We start from the raw sequence: 19,766 nt of genomic DNA on the forward strand, positions 1-19,766 counted from the left end.
ATACTTAGGAGAAGGAGGGAGGAAAGGAGGGAAAGAGAGGAGTTGTTGTTATTGTTATTTTTTAATCTTTTGTGACATTGCAGGACCATAGAGTAAATGATGGATTTGTTTGTTTTTCAGATATGAGGATCAATGATGTAGACTGCTGGGTTCGATGAAGCTGGACATTTATAACTAGATTCATTAAGGAATACAAAGAAAATATTTAAAGGGATCAATAATGGTGTCTTCTGGTTGCAGAATGCGAAGCCTGTGGTTTATCATTATAATCAGCTTCTTACCGAATACAGAAGGTAAGGTAACAGTTTAAATTTTATTTTTTAAGTTCAGGAGAACTTAAACTATGCAATCTTTTTGTTATGTAGAAGTGGCTCGAATGAGTATTTTTTATTATTTTAGAATTAAGTGTTAAAAAGATTTCCTGAATGTCATATTCTTTTTCTGGTGGTTGAATTATTTTCATTACACAGCTATATATTATAGAAAGTGATAGAAATCTGAATTTATATTTTACATACATTTGTAAATATAATCATTGTAAATAATCCTGAGAGAACTAAATGAAAGCTTTGCTTTGGTATATATGTTATTTATTGACTGAATTTATGCCAGTAAAATTGAAAATATTTTGTGGCAACTCTTTGATTTCATCTTTAGTTTTGTGTGCTTCTTAAGTGTGGTCATTGTTCTAAAACTTCTAAATAAAATTTTTTTATATTTTCTGGAAAAAGTTATTTTTTGTAGTGCTTCCTTTCTAATGTTATCTTTTTTGAAGACAGACCTGATTCTTAAAGAAGTAAAGACACTTTAGAAGGTTAATAAAATAGTTGAAACCATAATTACTATATGGATTTTCTGGTATCCATTATTTCTTTAGTCTTACATGTTATTTCCATGTGAAAATAACACTCTTCCAGGTGCTTTTTACAGAGCAGGTCAGAAGTTAATGTGAGGCTAAGATGTGTTAATTTTATAGCTAGTTGATAGTGGCAGTCATTGCATGAAATTATATTAAACTTGTAAAATCTGTGAAAGAATGCAAAATCTCAGAGAAATGCATGTAAAATATAATGGATTTTTTGGTCACAATTAAATATTCTTGAAGAAAATGTCTTGGAATTTTTAAATTGGCGATATATGTACTTTTAAATGATCCCATTTATACCTATTAATAAAATCGGAGATGGAAAAAAAGGCATACTGTCAACTAATAGATAGAAGCTTATTATTCTAATGTCTTTGTAATAAGCTTCAAAATGTTAACATTTTTCCGAAAGAATTCTATTTGAATTGCTTGTTCCAAAATTACGTTTCATCACTTCTCCTTGCTGTCCCAGTCCCCTACTTTCAATATATTGACATAACTTAATAATATAATTCAGATAAATAACAAGTTGAGAAAAATTTTAACATAAGAACGTCTGTATTCAGAAAGTAAATAATGCTCACTTGGATTTGTCACACATGAAAGTTACAAATGGGTTAATATTTTATTTTCAGAAGATATTGCTCTTTGCATCAGAATTGAAAGATACATCAAATCTGACATTAAAATGTAATGTCTGAATGAATAGTACTGTAATGATAAACAACGAGCAGAAACTGAGTTAATAATATGAATCTCTGGCTTGGATTGTTATGAAAATCTTGTGTATAGTCTATAATTTTGCATCTGTTTTTTTGGAGGGAAAAACTAACTGAATTCCTGCTGTTATGTTTGAATGTTTTTATACATTTAAAAAGATTCCAGGTGTAGATCAATGGCTCATTAGTCCACATAATAAAAAATTTTCCAATCAAGGTAGAGACTACTTTGCTGGCACAGTAGCTTAACTCAGCAAGGGGCTAGCAAACCATAGACTTTTTCACGAGATACTGCAGTTTTATTTCTAGTGTCACCTATCAGGTCAGGATGCATATCTGCTGTTAAGAGAAATTTCATTTTTGGCACATCAGGCCAGGGGGTGTTCCTTTTGAAGCAGTTCCCTCCTACAGGTAAAAAGAACCTAGGACGAACCCACACTACTAACTGTGAGGGTATACAGAGTTACTGTGCACTTCACTGTTAGAACATTGATCCAGCGTCACGTGGTTTTGTCTTAGAAAAGTTTTACGCGACATGATAGTCCTTTATTGCCAGCAAGCAGATCATGCTTTGTGAACACCTATAGAGAAAACCAATCAAAGTTGGGTATGAGAGCACAGGAAAGAAGATATAAATTTAATTATTCAACCATTAAGTTTCTTCAGGGCCCTTACATGATTGTTACCTTTTCAAATCTTATAGCTATGAGCACTTTTTTTTATCATCTCCTGGATCTTTGCCGGTAAGCTCAGATAAGGTTTTCTAGATGGTTTCCTCCCTCCTTCCTCATTTATTGAGTGACTAAAGTGAGCCAGGTGCTTGGGGTTCAAAAATGCACAAGGCACAGGTCCTGCTCTTCAGGAGCTTGTGGTCTTGTGCAGGAGTCAAAACCTCAAATACCTACCTATTTGGCCAAGCAGGCAAAGTAACTTGAGTGCAGCAGGCCAGTGAAGGTCTGCAGCAAGCAGGAAAGTGCTTGCTGGAGGAACCATGGTTGCCTTTCCAGTGTTTAGCCTGGTTTTGTTGGTCTTCTGACTTTTCAATAGAAACCAGTCGTTAGATTTTTAAGTAGTAGCAATTAAATAAGATTTTGTTTTTAAACAAAACAAGCCTGTGTATTGTATTCAGCCATGGACGTGCCTTCCTTTTCAGAGCTTTCTTTTCTCCTGTTTACAGTAGTGTTTTACCTTAGTGTATGATTTTAAAGGCTTAACATAATTTTGGATTTGTTTTACATCTGTATATATGAGAGGTAAATTTCCATATATGCAAGGAGGAATTATGTATTTGTTCTAAGTCCAGGCAAACATTATAAATATGTCATGTTTTGTGTGCATGTTAAAGAGCAAATCACTAAGCATTTTTTTTAAGTTTTACCATGGTAAGAGCTAATTATGTAAAGGTTTAATTGTTAGAATTAGCTTATCTTCTCCATTTCTGTCAATGAGTGTTTAAGAATAAAGTCTTACCCGTTACAATTTACTGGTTTTTGCAAAATAGGAGCAATGTTTTATTTATTCTTAAAGCCTCTCCTGTGTTTTTTTGAAAATTATGTTTAGAATTTTCAAATAAAAAAGGATTATAAAAGACCAAACTTTCACAATATTATGTAAGTTTTTTTAGAATTTATTTTACTCTTAGAGGACTAACATCAAGCCCTTTAAAAATCAGTTTTGTTGAGAAACTGGGGTGCTTTGATTCTTTTGGCCAATTTTTACAAGCCAAGTAACCCACTGTGGAAACATGTATCAGTAAGTAGGAAAGTAAATTGAATTTTTGTGTCCTAGAGAATTAAATTATGCTATATAATGGAGCCCTGGCCAGCATAAGTCAGATATATGAAGGCTTGCTCAAGTGACAAGTTACAAATAATAGCAGTTCTTCAGCGAAGTAGGTAATATGGATTTCAGGTTGAATTCTTTATGCAGTGAGTATGTAATTAGATTTCATTAGTCGAAATTTTAGTTAATTAACTTGAATTACATTATTGCTTATCCTTATTTCAAAGAAAATATTATGCCAGGTAAAAATGCCACATAGATACAGCTTTACATATTTATTTATATACATCAAGAAAATTTAAGAACATAGCTGTAGGAATAGTATCTTAGCAGTTTTTACTGTACTTTTAAATTCTCTAAGCACATTTTACAATGATTTTTGTGTTAATTATGTCTTAGTAAAAAATGATGTTTGGCTGTAGGGTCTTTTTGCTAGTTGAGTGGCAGGAAAATAGTAGATCTAGGGGTCACTTATGAATTTAAAAAACCTGTTTTGGCCTATAAATATTTTTTTCAGAATGGTCTATAATTTATTTAGTGGAAGGAATAGTAACTTTGTTCTCCAAGGGTAAACTTAAGAAAGATTAGAATAATTCAGACCTATATTTATTCTTTTTATCTTTCATTCTTTTATTGATGCATACATGTAATAAAATGTACAGAATTTATATTTATACATACACACACACACACACACACACACACACACACACACAGAATGTCACCTTCACAAGGGCAGGAATCTTTTTTGTTGTTCATCAACATGCAAATGCCTCGAACAATGCCTGGCTTATGGTAAGCACTTATTCTATATCCGTCACTGAATGGCATAAATCTTTGAAGAGGGTCGTGGTCTTAATAGTTGGTAGGGGGACAGTAAACAGTTGTAATAACAGGGTGATAAGTGCCATGATGGGTGATACTCCAGAAGCATTGGGTGTGTGTCAAGAAATGCTTCCAGCCTGAAGTGATGATGATTCTTGAGCTGAATCTCAGTATGAGCTGCACAAGCTAGGTAAAGACAGTGGTGAGCGTGGTGGAGAAAAAACCAACAGAGAGAGAACAGCATGGATGTGAAATAAAGTATTGCAGTAGTTCTCAAACTTGAGCATAAGAATCACCTAGAAGGTCTGGGGTGGGGCCCAAGCATTTGCATTTCTGAAAAATTTCTGGGATGAGGCTGATGTTGCTCAGCATCACACTTAAGAACCACTGTAATCCGGTGTGTGGGTAGTTGAGGTGAGGTATGTGGTTGCATGGCTGTGGCTATAAAGTAACTTTTTAAAAGTTTTTCCAGAAAAAAATTATGATTTAATTCACTGTGATTCAGAAGTTGTAACCAGTTATCTATACCTTTTCATATGGCTCTTTATCCGTCTGATCAGGCTCCTTGGGCATAATTTTAGGCTTCAAAAAGGGATTTTTGGGCTTCCCTGGTGGTGCAGTGGTTGAGAGTCCGCCTGCCAATGCAGGGGACACGGGTTCATGCCCCGGTCCGGGAGGATCCCGCATGCCACGGAGTGGCTGGGCCCGTGAGCCATGGCCACTGAGCCTGCGCGTCCGGAGCCTGTGCTCCGCAGCGGGAGAGGCCACAGCAGTGAGAGGCCCGCGTACCGCAAAAAAAAAAAAAAAAAAAAAAAGGATTTTTTTTTTTTTTTTGCTCTTTTTAGACATTGTACTAAGAAAGAAAACAATTGGAAAATTGACTCCACATTGGAAAAAACAGAACGTATTTTCTGTGATGGGTAAATGTTTTCAGCACTCCTAAACCACCCTTGCTTCAGTTTGTCTCTTCTCACCGTTACAACCTTGTTCGTTTTCTTGTTGGGATTAACTACGCGGCCATTGCCATCAAAATGCTGAATTAACTTTACTGTAGGGACTTTACATTTCCCAGTGTAGCAGAATTGACTACTTTTGTTCATTTCAGATTATTTGATTAGTTTAAAGCTAGGAGGTAAATTTTCAGCAAGGTACATGAGGATTTGGCCGTATGACTCCTATTAAACTTAATGGGGGTCACAACTCCCGTTAAATTAATAGGAATTGTACGGTATATTTGTGTTTGCTGCAGGCAAATGTAACCTTATTTTTTAAATTTGCAAATTATGTAAATTAACATTGACTTAAAACAAAGCATTTTTTTTCAATGATTTTATTTATATTTTTAGTGCAGATTAATGTGATTTTATTCCTTAAGAAAGTACCTAACTATATTGCTCTTAGGACACTAAATATTCTTTATTGTGTTATATGAGTGCAATGTAGTTTGATTGCAGCAGCGTTCTTCTGCATAGGTACTGATGTAATTCATTTTCAAAAATATAAATATTAATGTCACTTACATATTCTATGACATTGCTTCTGATCTTGTAAAAACCAAATGCCTTATAGTACTCCTACCAGGATTTAAGAGCAAGTTATTTGAGTTCTGATTATGACTCAAAATTGAAAAAAAAATAAGATTAAACTTATTGGATACCCTGGCATCTTTAAAAAAAGTTAATTTGGAGTATACTTTTGTCATTTTAGATACCAATATTCAGTGTTAAATTATGCCATATGTAGTATATATGGAGATTAAGTTCTAGTGCTTGCTTGCTGATTTTTTTCTTCTCCCCACTTTTCCTTCCCACTTCCCACCCTATTTCATCCTCTTTTGCTTCTTTTTCCAGTGTTTAGAAAGGTTGACTTATCCATAATCTCTGTTGATTCACTAATAGGTCTATTGCTGGTATAAAAGTGTTATAAATCAGTGTGTTATACACAGACCTCAAAAACACTGTATTGCTTGGCTGTTTAAGTTTTGCAAACCTCCATATTCTGACAGAAAAGACTGCATCAAATATTTATTTAATAAATCTATTATGACGTAATTTGCTAAAAGTAAAGAGGTCATAAACTTGTCCATACAGAAGTAAATTTTTGAAATACTGATTTTACATTCATATTAGACATTTATCACCATTACTGTTATATTTTGAAATAATCAATAGTGTATTAAAGGTGGCTTAATTAAAAGCCCAGGAGACATGTAAAGCACCTTAATTTTTCTGAACGTAATTGTGTTCATTACTCCTTACTAAGTAATTTCAATCGTGATGAATCTCTTGCCTTGTTTTTTGAATTAATGTACCTTTTCACTTTTTTATATACTAGGTCGTGGTATTAGAGAATAAGATAATACAAATGATTGAGCACATCTGAGTATTAAGGTAGAACTGGTAGTTCTCAAAGAACTATTTATCTGCCACATTACCAAGGGAGTGTCTTACTGAAACATATGCTTGGTACCCTATGGTAGTCTTTATTTTCTTTTCACGTCCTGCAAGACAGAGAATGACATATGACAGCCGTGCAGTCTACATGTATTAGACATCAATGTGGATTAGTGAATATCTCATGACATCTTTCAACCCTATTCTTTTACTCCTTTTGTCAACTTGACAGAAGTGATTCCAGGAGAATATCTAGCCTCGGCCCTGGGATCTTTTGGCTAAAATGTAAGGCTGAGAAGGGAATTCCATATAAGAGCTTCTGCAAGCAAAAACAACATTTATAATCCCTCCTTATCAGCATGGTACTCTCCTGAATTTGACTTTTATGTTTGCTATTATTCTTGCTTTGAGGGTTTATTTTTCCTAAAAGTTTTCCCCTCCTCCTGATTTTGAATGTAATACGTTCTTATGAGAAAAGATAAAAAATAAGAAAATTAAGATAAGCATTTAAAATTTTTCATAATTCTAGACCTTGATATAACCACATTTCCTTCTTTTTCCCCAACACACATGATAAAAACAAAGTTACAATGTATAAAACAAAATGAGGTTCTTCATTTCCATATACTTTTATATTCTGATTTTTTCCACTTTATTATCATAACTTGTATTACCCTGTCATTATATATTTAGGTAATAGATTTTAACAGCTGCATTGTAATTTATCATGTATATGTCAAAACTGACTTAATCCTCCCTCTCTACCTGTTGGCCATTTGAACCTAATTTCTTTCAAGTATAAGTAAAATAAATATCTATATAAATCTTTTTCATCATATTTGGTTGTTTCCTGGGACTGGAATTCTAGAACTCTGATTATTATATCAGGCATGTATGCATCTTCCAAACTGACTTTTTGGAAGGGTTACACCAGTGTTCTCTTTGACTACTGTGTGAAAGTATCAATCTATATGCTTTACCAGCACTGATTTTAAATTTTTAAAAGAATTGACACTTAGATATGGTAAAAAGGATATCTGATTATAAATTAAATTTGTAATTTGGGAGATAATTGTGAGGACAAAAACATTTTTTATGGATTTACTTATTGGCCATTTGTAATTTTGATGTGAATTTTTTTGTTCACTACCTTTGCCAGTTTTTCTGTTTATGTTGTTACAGCTTTTCTTATTTTTTAAACCCTTTGATGATATCCTTTTGTGATTTTTATTATGAAAAATGTATTTGTTTGCCTTTTAATTCATACTGATTTTTTAATGAAAATTTCAAACAGAAGAGAGAATTTCGTAAAATAATACTAGTTACAGATTTAACAATTATCAGTATTTTACTTGATTTGCTTTATTTACCCCCTTTTCCTCTTTCCTTACTTTTTGACATTTAGCTCTTTTCTTTTGTGAGATCTTCCATTATTTTTATCCTTAAAAATCTTGAGATTAGTTAAATATTTATTCACTTACATTTCCCTGTAGTTCTTACGTGTTTTTATTTAAAATTTTAATCCATTAGGAATTAACTTTGTTATCAGGTGAGAGCCAAGGGAGTAAACTAATATTAATCATTTGGAATGAATCAGATTTTAACTAACACAGTAGATAAAGTTAGGACATACCTAAATTAAAAATGGATAATAGAAAACAGTTAAAAAAAAAGAAAGAGAAGGAAATGAATATAATTTATGTTTACACAGAATGAACTGTGCATGAAAATGTTACTGTTCTTTTGATTCCAATAATAATGCTACTGAAATGATTTCATTTTGCATCTAGTCTATTTAATAAAGTTTATTTTTAAGGTATTTTTTGTTGTTGAGAGAAAGAGAGCTAGTGAGAGAGAGAGAGACAGAGTCAGAGACAGAGATAGAGAAGCAAAAAGCAGGACAATAGAGATGAAAATACCCTATAGTGAAATTCTCCATTTTGGGAATTTTGGCATGTCAAGAAACACCACAATTTCTTGGGAAAAATAGAGGGATTCAGATAAAGTAGAGTTTTGTTTTGCATAAGGGTTTAATCAAAAAAAGAGGTTAAGTTAAATTCTCCTTTATTTTGCTGGTTATTTATAGAGTGCTTCTTACTATGGCTTTGTGTCTATCTCTTTGTATCTAATATATGTGCGTGTGTGTTTATATTAATAATCATTAGTTCTCTTTCCCCTTCCTGATTCTTTTTTTTCTCTTTGTAGTATTAAAATCTAAACCAGGTGGTACATATGCCTGATATTAAATTCAAGTTTTGATTAGAGTCAATATAATATGTTATTAAGAGTCAGGGACTTAATAACTTAGTCAAACACAATGAAAAGGATGGATAAGGGCATTGCTGGTGGTTGTGGGGAGAGAGCTCTCTGCTGGATTTTAAGACACCCACTTTTATATGACAGAATGCTGTAATGAGGTGATTGGTGGTAGCAGGTTGATTCCAAAGTTGTAAGTAAAGTGAAGGAGACAGGTGGTGCCGGTTAAGTGTATTCTATTGTTTAAGGAAAGTGCTTTTTATAATTTTCCTTTTTGATTGTTTGTAGTAGATATGTTGAATACCTGAATTTGTTTCCAGGCAGAGAGAAAGGAAATGGAATCCAGTGCAAGGATAGAGAGGCTCATCAGCAAAGGAACATGTATATTTTGATACAGGGAGAGGAAGATTCAGGAAGGGATGTTTACAGGAGAAGAAGAAATTTAAGGGAGGTCATGCTGGATGTTTTTAATCTTCTTTATCTATAACAGTGCACCTCAAAATTTACATATAATTCACTTGGGGATCCTGTTAAAATGTAGATTCTGATTCAGTAATCTGGGATGGTCCTTGAGAGTCTGCATTTCTAATAACCTCCCACGTGATGCTGAGGCTGCTGGTCTGTGAGAGGACATCTGTATCAAGGAGTTTTAGGTATTAAAATGTTTAGTCTAGAAAATCAGATTTTGCATGATAGTGATTTCTACCTTTGCAAATTTTATTTCTTACCTTAACAACACAGTTGAAATATAGAAATAACATCACTTTCAGTTTTATAATTCATTTTATTTAAAAAAGGAGCTAAGCTACCTTGCAACTTTTTACTGCACAATTTTTTTTGTGTGTGTGGTACGCGGGCCTCTCACTGTTGTGGCCTCTCCCGTTGCGGAGCACAGGCTCCGGACGCACAGGCGCAGCGGCCATGGCTCACGGGCCCAGCTGCTCCGCGGCACGTGGGATCTTCCTGGACTGGGGCATGAACCCGTGTCCCCTGCATCGGCAGGTGGACTCAACCGCTGCGCCACCAGGGAAGCCCTTTACTGCACATTTTTGTATTTTGTTACACTTTTAGTCCTATTTTATATGCTTTCTATTGACCTTTTATCTGATGATTTGTATTGAAAAATCCCTGAGTAACAATGCAGCCTGACCCTTTCTCCCTAATATTTTCCTCTGTTCCCCATTGATCTCTCCTGCTTTCATTCTGTTACGTGGAAACATCATTTGAATAGCATTTTACTATAAATGTTAGTACTTAAAGTAACATTACAAAATCATGTAATGCAAAGTGTATATTATTAACCCATTTAGGAAAAGTTTATATTTCACTAATTTTTCAAAGTCAGCATGTTTTAAAAACTAAGAATTGCTGTCATTTTCTCTTCAGTATTAATACCCTGACATGTTAACACCACAAAAGAGTATAGGATGGGGGTACTTGAATGTAAACTGGTTATCAAAAAACAGCTCTGCTTAAGATCTAGCGATTTTTCCACTTTATAGTATTATATTTAATCAAAGATTTTATTTCTTTATTAGTAGTATTGGACATGATTTTCTTTTCTTTTCCTGTCAGAGATAAAGATAAGTCACTGACCTGATTTATTTCAGCTTTACTATAATACAAATCACAAATTACATTTATTTCTTCATGAAGTTCATTAGATTCATGATCTTTTTAAAGCCAAATAAAAAGTAAGTAAATAGCACATTTTAAACATATATAGGTATCTTAGAGATCAAAATAGTTTTACAAAATTTTTTGGTAGAATTGAAGAATTTTAGACTTAGAATCTCAACTTGGAGATTAGCAGTGTAGAAGTTTTCAGTTTACTGATGCAGAAACAGGCCCGCCAAGATTGTTCCTTTGCCAAGCTCTACTTACTACCAGTCCATTTTTCTTTCTGTAGAACTTAATGTTTAGCCTCAGATCATTGGTGTATTTTCCTGCCTCATGAGGTTTTCACTCAGAATATTTGATATATATTGCTTAACATTGTTTAACTTAATGGTGATGATCAAAAAAAATTCACTTATTTCAAAGCTTTTAAAATCATTACTATTTCAGATTAAAAACTGTATTAAGATTGACTGTGTTTTGCAATACATGTAACATATGTATTACAGAAGGACCAGTCTTGCTAACTCTCTGCAACTTTCAAATAATCTTCAGAAGTTATACAGCCACAGGCCTATATTTAAAAAAAAATCAGTATTTCCCTTTGAAAGTACAAACGATTGCTGAGAATGATTAACTACCCAGAACACTGAAAAACAGAAATAACACAACAATAATTTTAACTTTTACTATATTTATCAGTTAACACTGATTAGCAGTCATCAATAACGCAGTTAAAGGCATGCCTTTGCAGCCCCTCCTTCAGGTATGGGTTTTCGACATTATCTTTTCCCTTTTGTTTGCTTACTGCAGGAAGCTAGTTTAATCCTTCGCTTTGTTTTAGAGTTTAGGCAAATAAAGACTATCCCTGTTAGCTTTCAAAAGCTCTTACTTTTGTTGCATTAATGGCACTCACTGTAGATTCTGTGATCCTGGTTTATTTACCAGAAAGCTTACCTTTGAGAGCTGTCACTCCATTGTTTCAGCTGTATTGTTAATTGACTGATAGCAAAGATTGAGTAGAAAACCTTTAGTGACAAAAGACTGGATATAGGTGTGACTGCAGTCTAAAAGGCTGGTGAATCTTTGCGTCTTGATCCCATTTCTATTTGTACTAAAATACTAAACATGAACTAAAGGAACAAAGTACTACATTTAAAAGCATTCAGAAATGTTAAGTAACAATAAAACTCTGTAACCATTTAAATGACAGCAGCTGACTATTTGAATTAACTTTATGTTTGGCTTAATTTGGGGCCCTAATTATTCCTAACTTACGTGAGTAGGTTTCAATTATAGTATCCTGCAGGGATTTGTAGGTAAGGCAACTAAAAGAATCATTTTACATGAAGTACTTTTATTCAGCTGATTAAGGCAAGTTAAAACATAATGATGTAAAATTGAAACCTTCCTGACAAGGCCCAAACAAATGTTTCTAGTAATTTTGTTAAAAAGAAAAATTGAACTAAGTTTAATTTTAAATAATATTTTGGTCTTTTGGGAAGATTGTAAATCAATTGTACATTGTAAAACTGACCTAGATATCGATGGGTCTTAAGATTACATGTTTTAGTGAAGTAGTGAAGCATTAAAGATATGGACAAATTTGTCAGTGGAAACCTTCCTAAGTAATGTTTATTTGCTTTATAATCCTTGATATATACAGTTTGACAGCTTGAAATACGTAGGCTTAAAAGAAAACTACAAGTAAATAACTTGAATGAGTAGCACCTCTTCTGGATTTTGGAATGCATTTCTAGTGAACACAAATCAGAGACTCATTTATAGATTTGAAATGCTATATACCAAGAAGTGCAAGGACACAGAATATGGTTGACATTGTGCTACAGTCAGTAGACAAAACCCGTATTTAACTCCTCTTCCTGAATACTCTCCCCATTACAGAGCCCACAATAATTTTGAATACCTTTATTAGACTGCAACCACTTTGTGACTGTTAGTGGTAGATGCTACTTTGGTTCCTTACTAATCTGTGTTACAGAGCAAAGTATAAAAAAGCTTTTGTTGGCATCAATAAGACCATTTTGAAGCTTAGTCATTAACATTTCATTAGAGTCTCATAGCTGCTTAATGTTAATCTAGCCTAGTGAAGAGAGTTAAGAGGCAGCAGCTCTGTTCTCATTCTTACCTCTCAGTTCCCCTTTGTTATCCTCCAGCCCCTCGACTCTTCTTCATCCTCTCTCTCTCCTCTCCCTTCTTTACCCCTTCTTTCAGTTTTTGAACATCTAGTATATGTTAGTTACATACTTACATATGCATTATTCGATTGTCAGTTCTATGACCAATTTTTCACAGAGTTAACCTCTAAAAAGTGTAGCATGTAATTCAAGGACCTTGGCTTTGACTTCAGAGTGGAGTTTTCCTCCCACAGTTTCAGCCAAGCTATATCACTAAAAGTTCCTTAAAAACAATGCCAAGAAATCTACCCTTCCCCCTATTCAGTTCCTGTTTGTTCCTTAAGATACTACCTAGTACCTTTAGGAGGCTTTAAATGGGAGAATTTAAATGGGAATTCTCTGAATTTATATAGCAGCACAGTTCAGTAGAGTAGGTCACTAGCTACAAGTCATTACTGAGCCCGTGAACTATGACTAATGTGACTGGAGGGAAACATTTTTTTCAGTCTTTTTTTTTTTTTTTTTTTTTTTTGTCACTTCTTATATCTCCTTTTCATAGAGCTTGGGCACTCAGAAAAATATTTCAGTTAGTTGAGAGGTGGTCAGGGAGTGTTAGTACCAAAGCAATATTTAAAATATATACTTCATGCAAGGTACAGCAGTTTCACTGATTATCACCCAAAAACAATGTGGGGAGTTCCTGAATATGGGAAACAAATTAATGTAGCTGTACCCATATTATGTGGCTTGCAGGAATGGAATCCGTGAGATTAACAGCTGAGTATATGTTACGTATACTTGAAGACTTAACAGTAACACACCCTAGTTGCTGACTGCAGCCTCAGTTCTTAGATGATTTTGATAGTTCTTAAATTATCTGGGCAGTAATAACTTACATCTAACTAAGCTAATGGTGGCTTCTGTTCCCTAAATGGAGCTTCCTTCTTGAAATCCAATGATGAACCCAGCTGATATTTCCATTTGCTTTCTATGGTTTGAGAGCTTTAGAAAATAAGTAATTATGAAGGCATCAGTTAAAAACGATGAGTAATGGATATCCCTCGTCATTTAGAACATTCTTGTGATTTTGGCTTGTGAACTTCTTCTTTTAGTAACTAGAAAATTCTTCTCTAATTTTAGCTTAGATATAAGAAGGAGGAAAATTTATCCTTATAATAGAAAATGGTGTTTCATTATAATGTTATTTTACATAGTCTTATACATCACACTTGAAAATATATTACTTTTTTGGTTAATGTGTTTTTAATTTTATTATTAATATTAAATATTAATATTAAAATTATAGCTTATAATAAGATTGATGGCTTTGTTGGAGAAATCTTGATAAAGTGCCTTTTAATTATATATGTCTGTATATATATGTGTGATATGTGTGTGTATGTTTATATATGTATATATGTGTGTACATATGTATACTGGCAGTCAGAATGTTTTATTCTCTATTTAAATAGCATTTGCAAATGAATATCTGGTTTAACATACTGTCTGTGTCTCTGATTTAGAAAAAAATGACAAATTCTGTATTTAGTAGAAATTGAGGTAAATGCACAGTGCAACTACAGGAGGTATTTTCTATACTCATTAATTTTGGAAAAGAAAGCATTTGGCTTAGAATGGTGAGTGAAAAAAACACTATATTCTATACTTCTACTAAATAGTCTAGCTTTAAATACTTTGTAATTAAAAGGTTTGCTTAGAAAACTTAAGGAGTTTTCATTGACATGCTCAGCATTGATTTGTAGTTTCAGAAGTGCTAGTTTATGAGCGTCACATCTAATAGTTCATTATCACCTCTTGTTTTATAACAATAATGGTGTCTCTCGAATTGAAGCATTATTTTGTCAACTTCATTCCTGAATGATTTATTTTAGCAAGTCACTCCATTCTTTAAATGTAAGTTTGGCATCATTAAAAAAAGAATATGTTGCCATTTCATAGGGTAGATATGAGAGGGGAGTTCCAGAAATGGTTGAGCTGTGCCATGGCTGCATTATTAGAACAAATGAATAACCATCCACGTGACTACCTGGAAGGAGAGGGTATAGTTTGTTATAGGGAGAGATATTTATGAATATAATCTGGTATATATGTAGAAAAAATAAACAGTAGTACTTTATAAGCACAGTTCATACGTTTGTTATTTAAATATGAAGGGAATAAGAATATAACATTTCACTTATTTGCCTGTTTATAGTTGTTCTTCAAAATATGATCATATGAAAGTATCTGGAAAATAAACCTGCGTAGATTTAAGTTAAATTTCTGTTTCTTTTTTATTTAGCATTTGCAAGTGAATATCCAGTTTACTGTGCTGTCTCTGTATGTCTGTCCCTCTCTCTTTCTCTGGCTTTCTTTCTGTGAAGTTAGAAAAAAAGTTAACTCTATATTTAGTAGAAATATGTACTTTCATGGTTTTGGCAGCTGAAAAGTATCACACTATATAAATTAAGATACACTGACACAGCAAATTTTTTTTTTACAACTTCGTTAAATTATTTTTCTTAACTGCATAAGAAAATTTTATTGGTATTTATTCTACAGGAAGAACCAATATTTTAAATTTATCTTATGAATTTCAATTTTTTTGTTGTTACAGTTGAAAAAAGTACCCAACTGTCAGTCCATTCCAAAAGTGAAGAAGGCAGATGTAGCTGGTCCAGAGGAGAGAGGGTCTAGTTGGTGCATAAAAGATTCATGTCAGCATTTTGACACTGCATTCTTTTGGGGTATCTGTTGTCACTGAATAGGAAACTGTTTCAAATTGACAGGCAGACAGAATGTTGTGCTGAATGTGTAAATTGGAATTATCACATCTAGCAGTTCCCTTCACCAGGTGCCGGCTTGGAGCTCGGTTCTTCACTAATGTAGAGAGAGTGCCAGGAATAGTTTTATTTGCTATTTATCCCTATCTCTTCCTATATCTAGTTTTTTAGTAAACAGCTTGCCCAGGTGTTTTTAGGAATGCCTAGCAGGACAGTGCAAGACTGCAGGTGCTTATGAGGAAAGGAGATGCGATACAGAACACTGAAAACATCTATATCCATCTCTGTGAAGAAGATTATTGCTTTCAAGGGTTTTACTCCCTAAAGCACTGAAAACAATACTTGTCAGTATTTTGTTGGCCCTGAGATACTGGTGAGGGCAAAAAACTGGGGGTGGCGTTTTAAGCTAGAACATTTAATGAGGCTTTATGTTTGAGTCTTAAAAAAACTAGGCAGTGAAGTTTTCCAAGATTGTAAAAAATGAAAGCAAATCAAGTGTTAAAGGAATACTAAAGATTTTTTTGTTTGCTTCTTCAGACTTTTTGATCTTACTGGGAAGATTTACTACTACATGATATAACTTTTATTTTCTTTCACTTTTTAGAAGAAATTCTTGTGTAATATAGTACTCTGTTTGAAAGCAAAATTTAGAATTTTTTTGTTTTATGAATTTATATCACAAACTCTTGCTAAGTACTGCTCAAATTAATTTGTGCTTGAAGCATTTATAGTAATTTTACTTTTCTTGAAATTTAATAACTTGAATCACAAAATTATTCATTAATTAGTTCTGTTAATTGTTTTTTTTTTTGATGTCATAAATAATTTTCTTAAAAGCTTATGATCTATCTTTTGCCTATCCTTTGGGATTCGAATTTTCTTACTGCATTTTCCGTTGTAGATTGCTTTTTCCTTTTCGTTTTTCTAATCATTTTTCCATTATGGTTAAGATAATGAAGTACTAAGTGCTCAAGATATGAAGATTTTTATGAAGTTTCTTCTAGTTTGTCTAGGACTGTGAAAGTTGTCATGGCTTTTCGACAGCCAGTCACATTTCAGTGATACTGCTGAACCGTTCACAGGATTTATCCTGTCAGCTTTGATTTAGGATTAGACATTATTGTCTTTTGTATTGACTTGGTTTCTGTTTCCTTTCACTGATACATCCTGTAGTGAAATTACATTTATACCAGAGTTTCCCATGGAAGTGAGAAAGGCTTTATATATTCAAAGGGAGCAAATTTTAGTATAAAGTTTATTTATTCAAATTCTGACTTTTACTAGCTATGTGAATTTGTATGAATTATTTCACTTTTGAGTTTGCATTTTCTATTAATTATAAAATTGGAGAAATACCTGCTTTTTATAACTATTGACACTTAGAAAAGCGACGTTTAAAAAATCATTCATTAGGGGCTTCCCTGGTGGCGCAGTGGTTGAGAGTCCGCCTGCCGATGCAGGGGACACGGGTTCGTGCCCCAGTCCAGGAAGATCCCACATGCCGCGGAGCGGTTAGGCCCGTGAGCCATGGCTGCTGAGCCTGCGCGTCCGGAGCCTGTGCTCCGCAACGGGAGAGGCCACAACAGTGAGAGGCCCGCGTACCACACACACACACACACACACACACACACACACACAAAATCATTCATTAGTAATTATTGAACACCTGCCACATGCTGGGACTATGCTGTTTGCTAGGTATGGTTCTTGCCGTTAATGAACCTTACAAAAACTGTGGTATGTTATGACACCTGCAGGGGGACTAGAGAGAGCGGAAGGTTTTCTGGCAGAGATGCCTGAACACATAAGAATTGACCAGCTGAAGAATGAGGCATTCCAGGAGGGGGACTAGAGTATGCAAAAACGTTTCCACTGAAAAATGTGAATTGCAAGTGGTCCAATGTGTTTGCAAGGTGAGAGGTGACAAGAGATAGCCCTGTACGAAGAATATGGGCCAGATCATATGAAAGAGTTAGGATTTTATCAGCTAGGTGACAGATACTGAATAATTTCAAAGGTGATTATAGATTTTTATTTTAGAAGTATTTATTTAGTTTGCATGGGTTTACTGCTGAAAGCAGAGAGAACTTTGAATGAGTTCTTGTGGGGTCAGGCAATTAACATGAAAAGTGAATCAGGCAGAGTATAAAGAAACAAAACAGAACTGGAAAATGCATGCTTGTGTAAAGTAGACAGATGCTACTTCAGGTGATTAATTTGTCATTATTTTGTTCCTTTGCCAAAGTGAGTATATTGTCAGTTGATCTTTTTTTTTCCCCCCCAAGAAAACCAAATTGGTTTTGAATGTTACATTCACATACTTTGAAATCTTGGCAACAAATTCAAGCACTGAGGGGGCAGGTGAAATGTACCTGTGAGCTGGATTCATCCTATGGTCTGCCCATTTGTATCCTTCTTCTTTCTTTTTAATATTTATTTATTTATTTGGCAGCGTTGGGTCTTAGTTGCAGCATGTGGGATCTAGTTCCCTGACCAGGGATTGAACCTGCCCCCTGCATTGGGAGCGCAGAGTCTTCACCACTAGACTACCAAGGAAGTCCCCGTACCCTTTTTCTTATGTAAGACTGTTACAGTGATCTAGGTGAGAAAGAATGAGAGACTGGCAAAAATTGCAGTGGGACTACATAAAAAGGAATGAATTGATGAGATTTCAGAAGTAGAATTGATGAGGTTTGGTAAATCACTGATGAGGGTAAGAGTCATTTATTAAAGTTTGTTGGTGGTAAGGAATGGAGAATAATGGATGTTTCGGAATAAAATAAACTAGATTCTCCCAGGGATTCATGGGGAGTAACACTGCCTGGCTGTCTTGCCCTTGTGGAGTTTGAAAGGTGGAAGAAAACTGGTCATCATGTCCAGCGCTGACCCAGGATTTGGAGTAGCAGGAGTTTCTGGGACTGTTTACTTGCAGTGGGTTCCCTTTGTATCTGCCTGCTCTTCTCCCAGATACCAACTGGCACTTCTTTCCCTCTACGCTTTCTTTTCCTTATCTTTTCTCTCTTTGCCTTACTCATAGTTTCTGTTCACTCACAGTTTTATCTTAGGATAGCTTCTAGTATACTCCATCCAGTCTTGTTGCATCATGCAACTTCAACTTTTTCTCTAATTCTGGAATTGCCTCCTATTTCCCAATTCAGATTCTTGAGAAAGAGAGAAACTCATTTGCCTCACTCCTGTTTTTGCATGAAGCCACATCATACATTGCTCTTGGGATCATGGTCTGACTCCCTTGAGTTCAAGAACCATGTCTTGATCCATTGTGTCGGGATGCTGGTAGGATCTCATAGTTGGGTTGGCCTTGCCTTCTCACCAGTGCCTATGAGCAGACCATTTTCAGTTAGAGTGAACTTAGTGCTGGCAGAAATGGCAGTTTATATTTAGGAATGGTGAGTGATGAGTCTGGGGAGTCAGGGTGCGTCATAAATTCATCAAGATGAGAAATATAGGGCTTCCCTGGTGGCGCAGTGGTTGAGAGTCCCCCTGCCAATGGACGGGACGCGGGTTCGTGCCCCGGTCCGGGAGGATCCCGCGTGCCGCGGAGCGGCTGGGCCCATGAGCCATGGCTGCCGAGCCTGTGCGTCAGGAGCCTGTGCTCCGCAACGGGAGAGGCCACAACAGCGAGAGGCCCACGTAACACACACACACACACAAAAAGATGAGAAATATAAAAAGAGAAATGGATTTGATGTGTAATTCGTGTAGTCAGTTTAATAAAGTTACTACCATCAAAAACATAAGTAATGATAGGGAGCTGAGACTTAGAGAAACTTGTCAGTGGCCCATACTTACAGAATTTTAAAAATATAAGAATTAGAAATTTAGTATTAATATCTCATATGGCCTTAATATTCCATAATTTATAATAAGCATATAACATGAGGCTTTAATTATTAAATAATAAACATGAATAAAGTTTGGAAAACTTCTGTTATAGATATACAGAAACAATTAGTATTGAATTTCTCTCCCTACTTTGTACTTTTAATTTAAAACTAAAAGCAGTGGCTGTCCTTTGTTGGCCCTGTACTAGATATCAAGGACTGTGCTAGTTGTTTTCTCTTCATTGTCCTGGGTAATGCTCCCAGCAGCTGTATGGGGTTTGTATCACTTTCTCAATTTTATACCTGAGGAAACTTATGTACATTAAATCAATAGCATTAAATCAATAGCTTTAAATCAATAATAAAGGCAGAGATGAGATTCATGCATCCCCATGACTGTCTGATACAACATTCTTGATGCTCTTTAGTTTGTGTAATAATGAAAATCCACTTTAAGTTTCAGTTTTGGAATGTTTCCATATGTATATAGCATGGTGCCTACAATTTAGCCATCCATAATTTAAGCAATGCATATGTGTAAAAAGG

The 19,766-nt window shown here is 34.5% G+C and overlaps 1 protein-coding gene across 24 annotated transcripts in view; it reads left to right on the plus strand.

The window, feature by feature from the left end:
- Positions 1–220: 220 nt before the first annotated feature.
- Positions 221–19,766, plus strand: part of ADGRL2 (adhesion G protein-coupled receptor L2) — a gene marked incomplete at both ends in the record, with an annotated part of 146,666 nt that continues 127,120 nt past the window's right edge. For all 24 annotated transcript variants that reach the window (XM_079697713.1, XM_079697731.1, XM_079697730.1 and 21 more), the window contains one exon: positions 221–293. In XM_079697713.1, coding sequence (XP_079553839.1) covers positions 221–293 — 73 coding nt within the window. The remainder of the gene's footprint in view (positions 294–19,766) is intronic.

The sequence above is a fragment of the Hyperoodon ampullatus genome (genome assembly GCF_949752795.1).
Source record: "Hyperoodon ampullatus genome assembly, chromosome: 2".
NCBI classification, from domain to species: Eukaryota; Metazoa; Chordata; class Mammalia; order Artiodactyla; family Ziphiidae; genus Hyperoodon; species Hyperoodon ampullatus.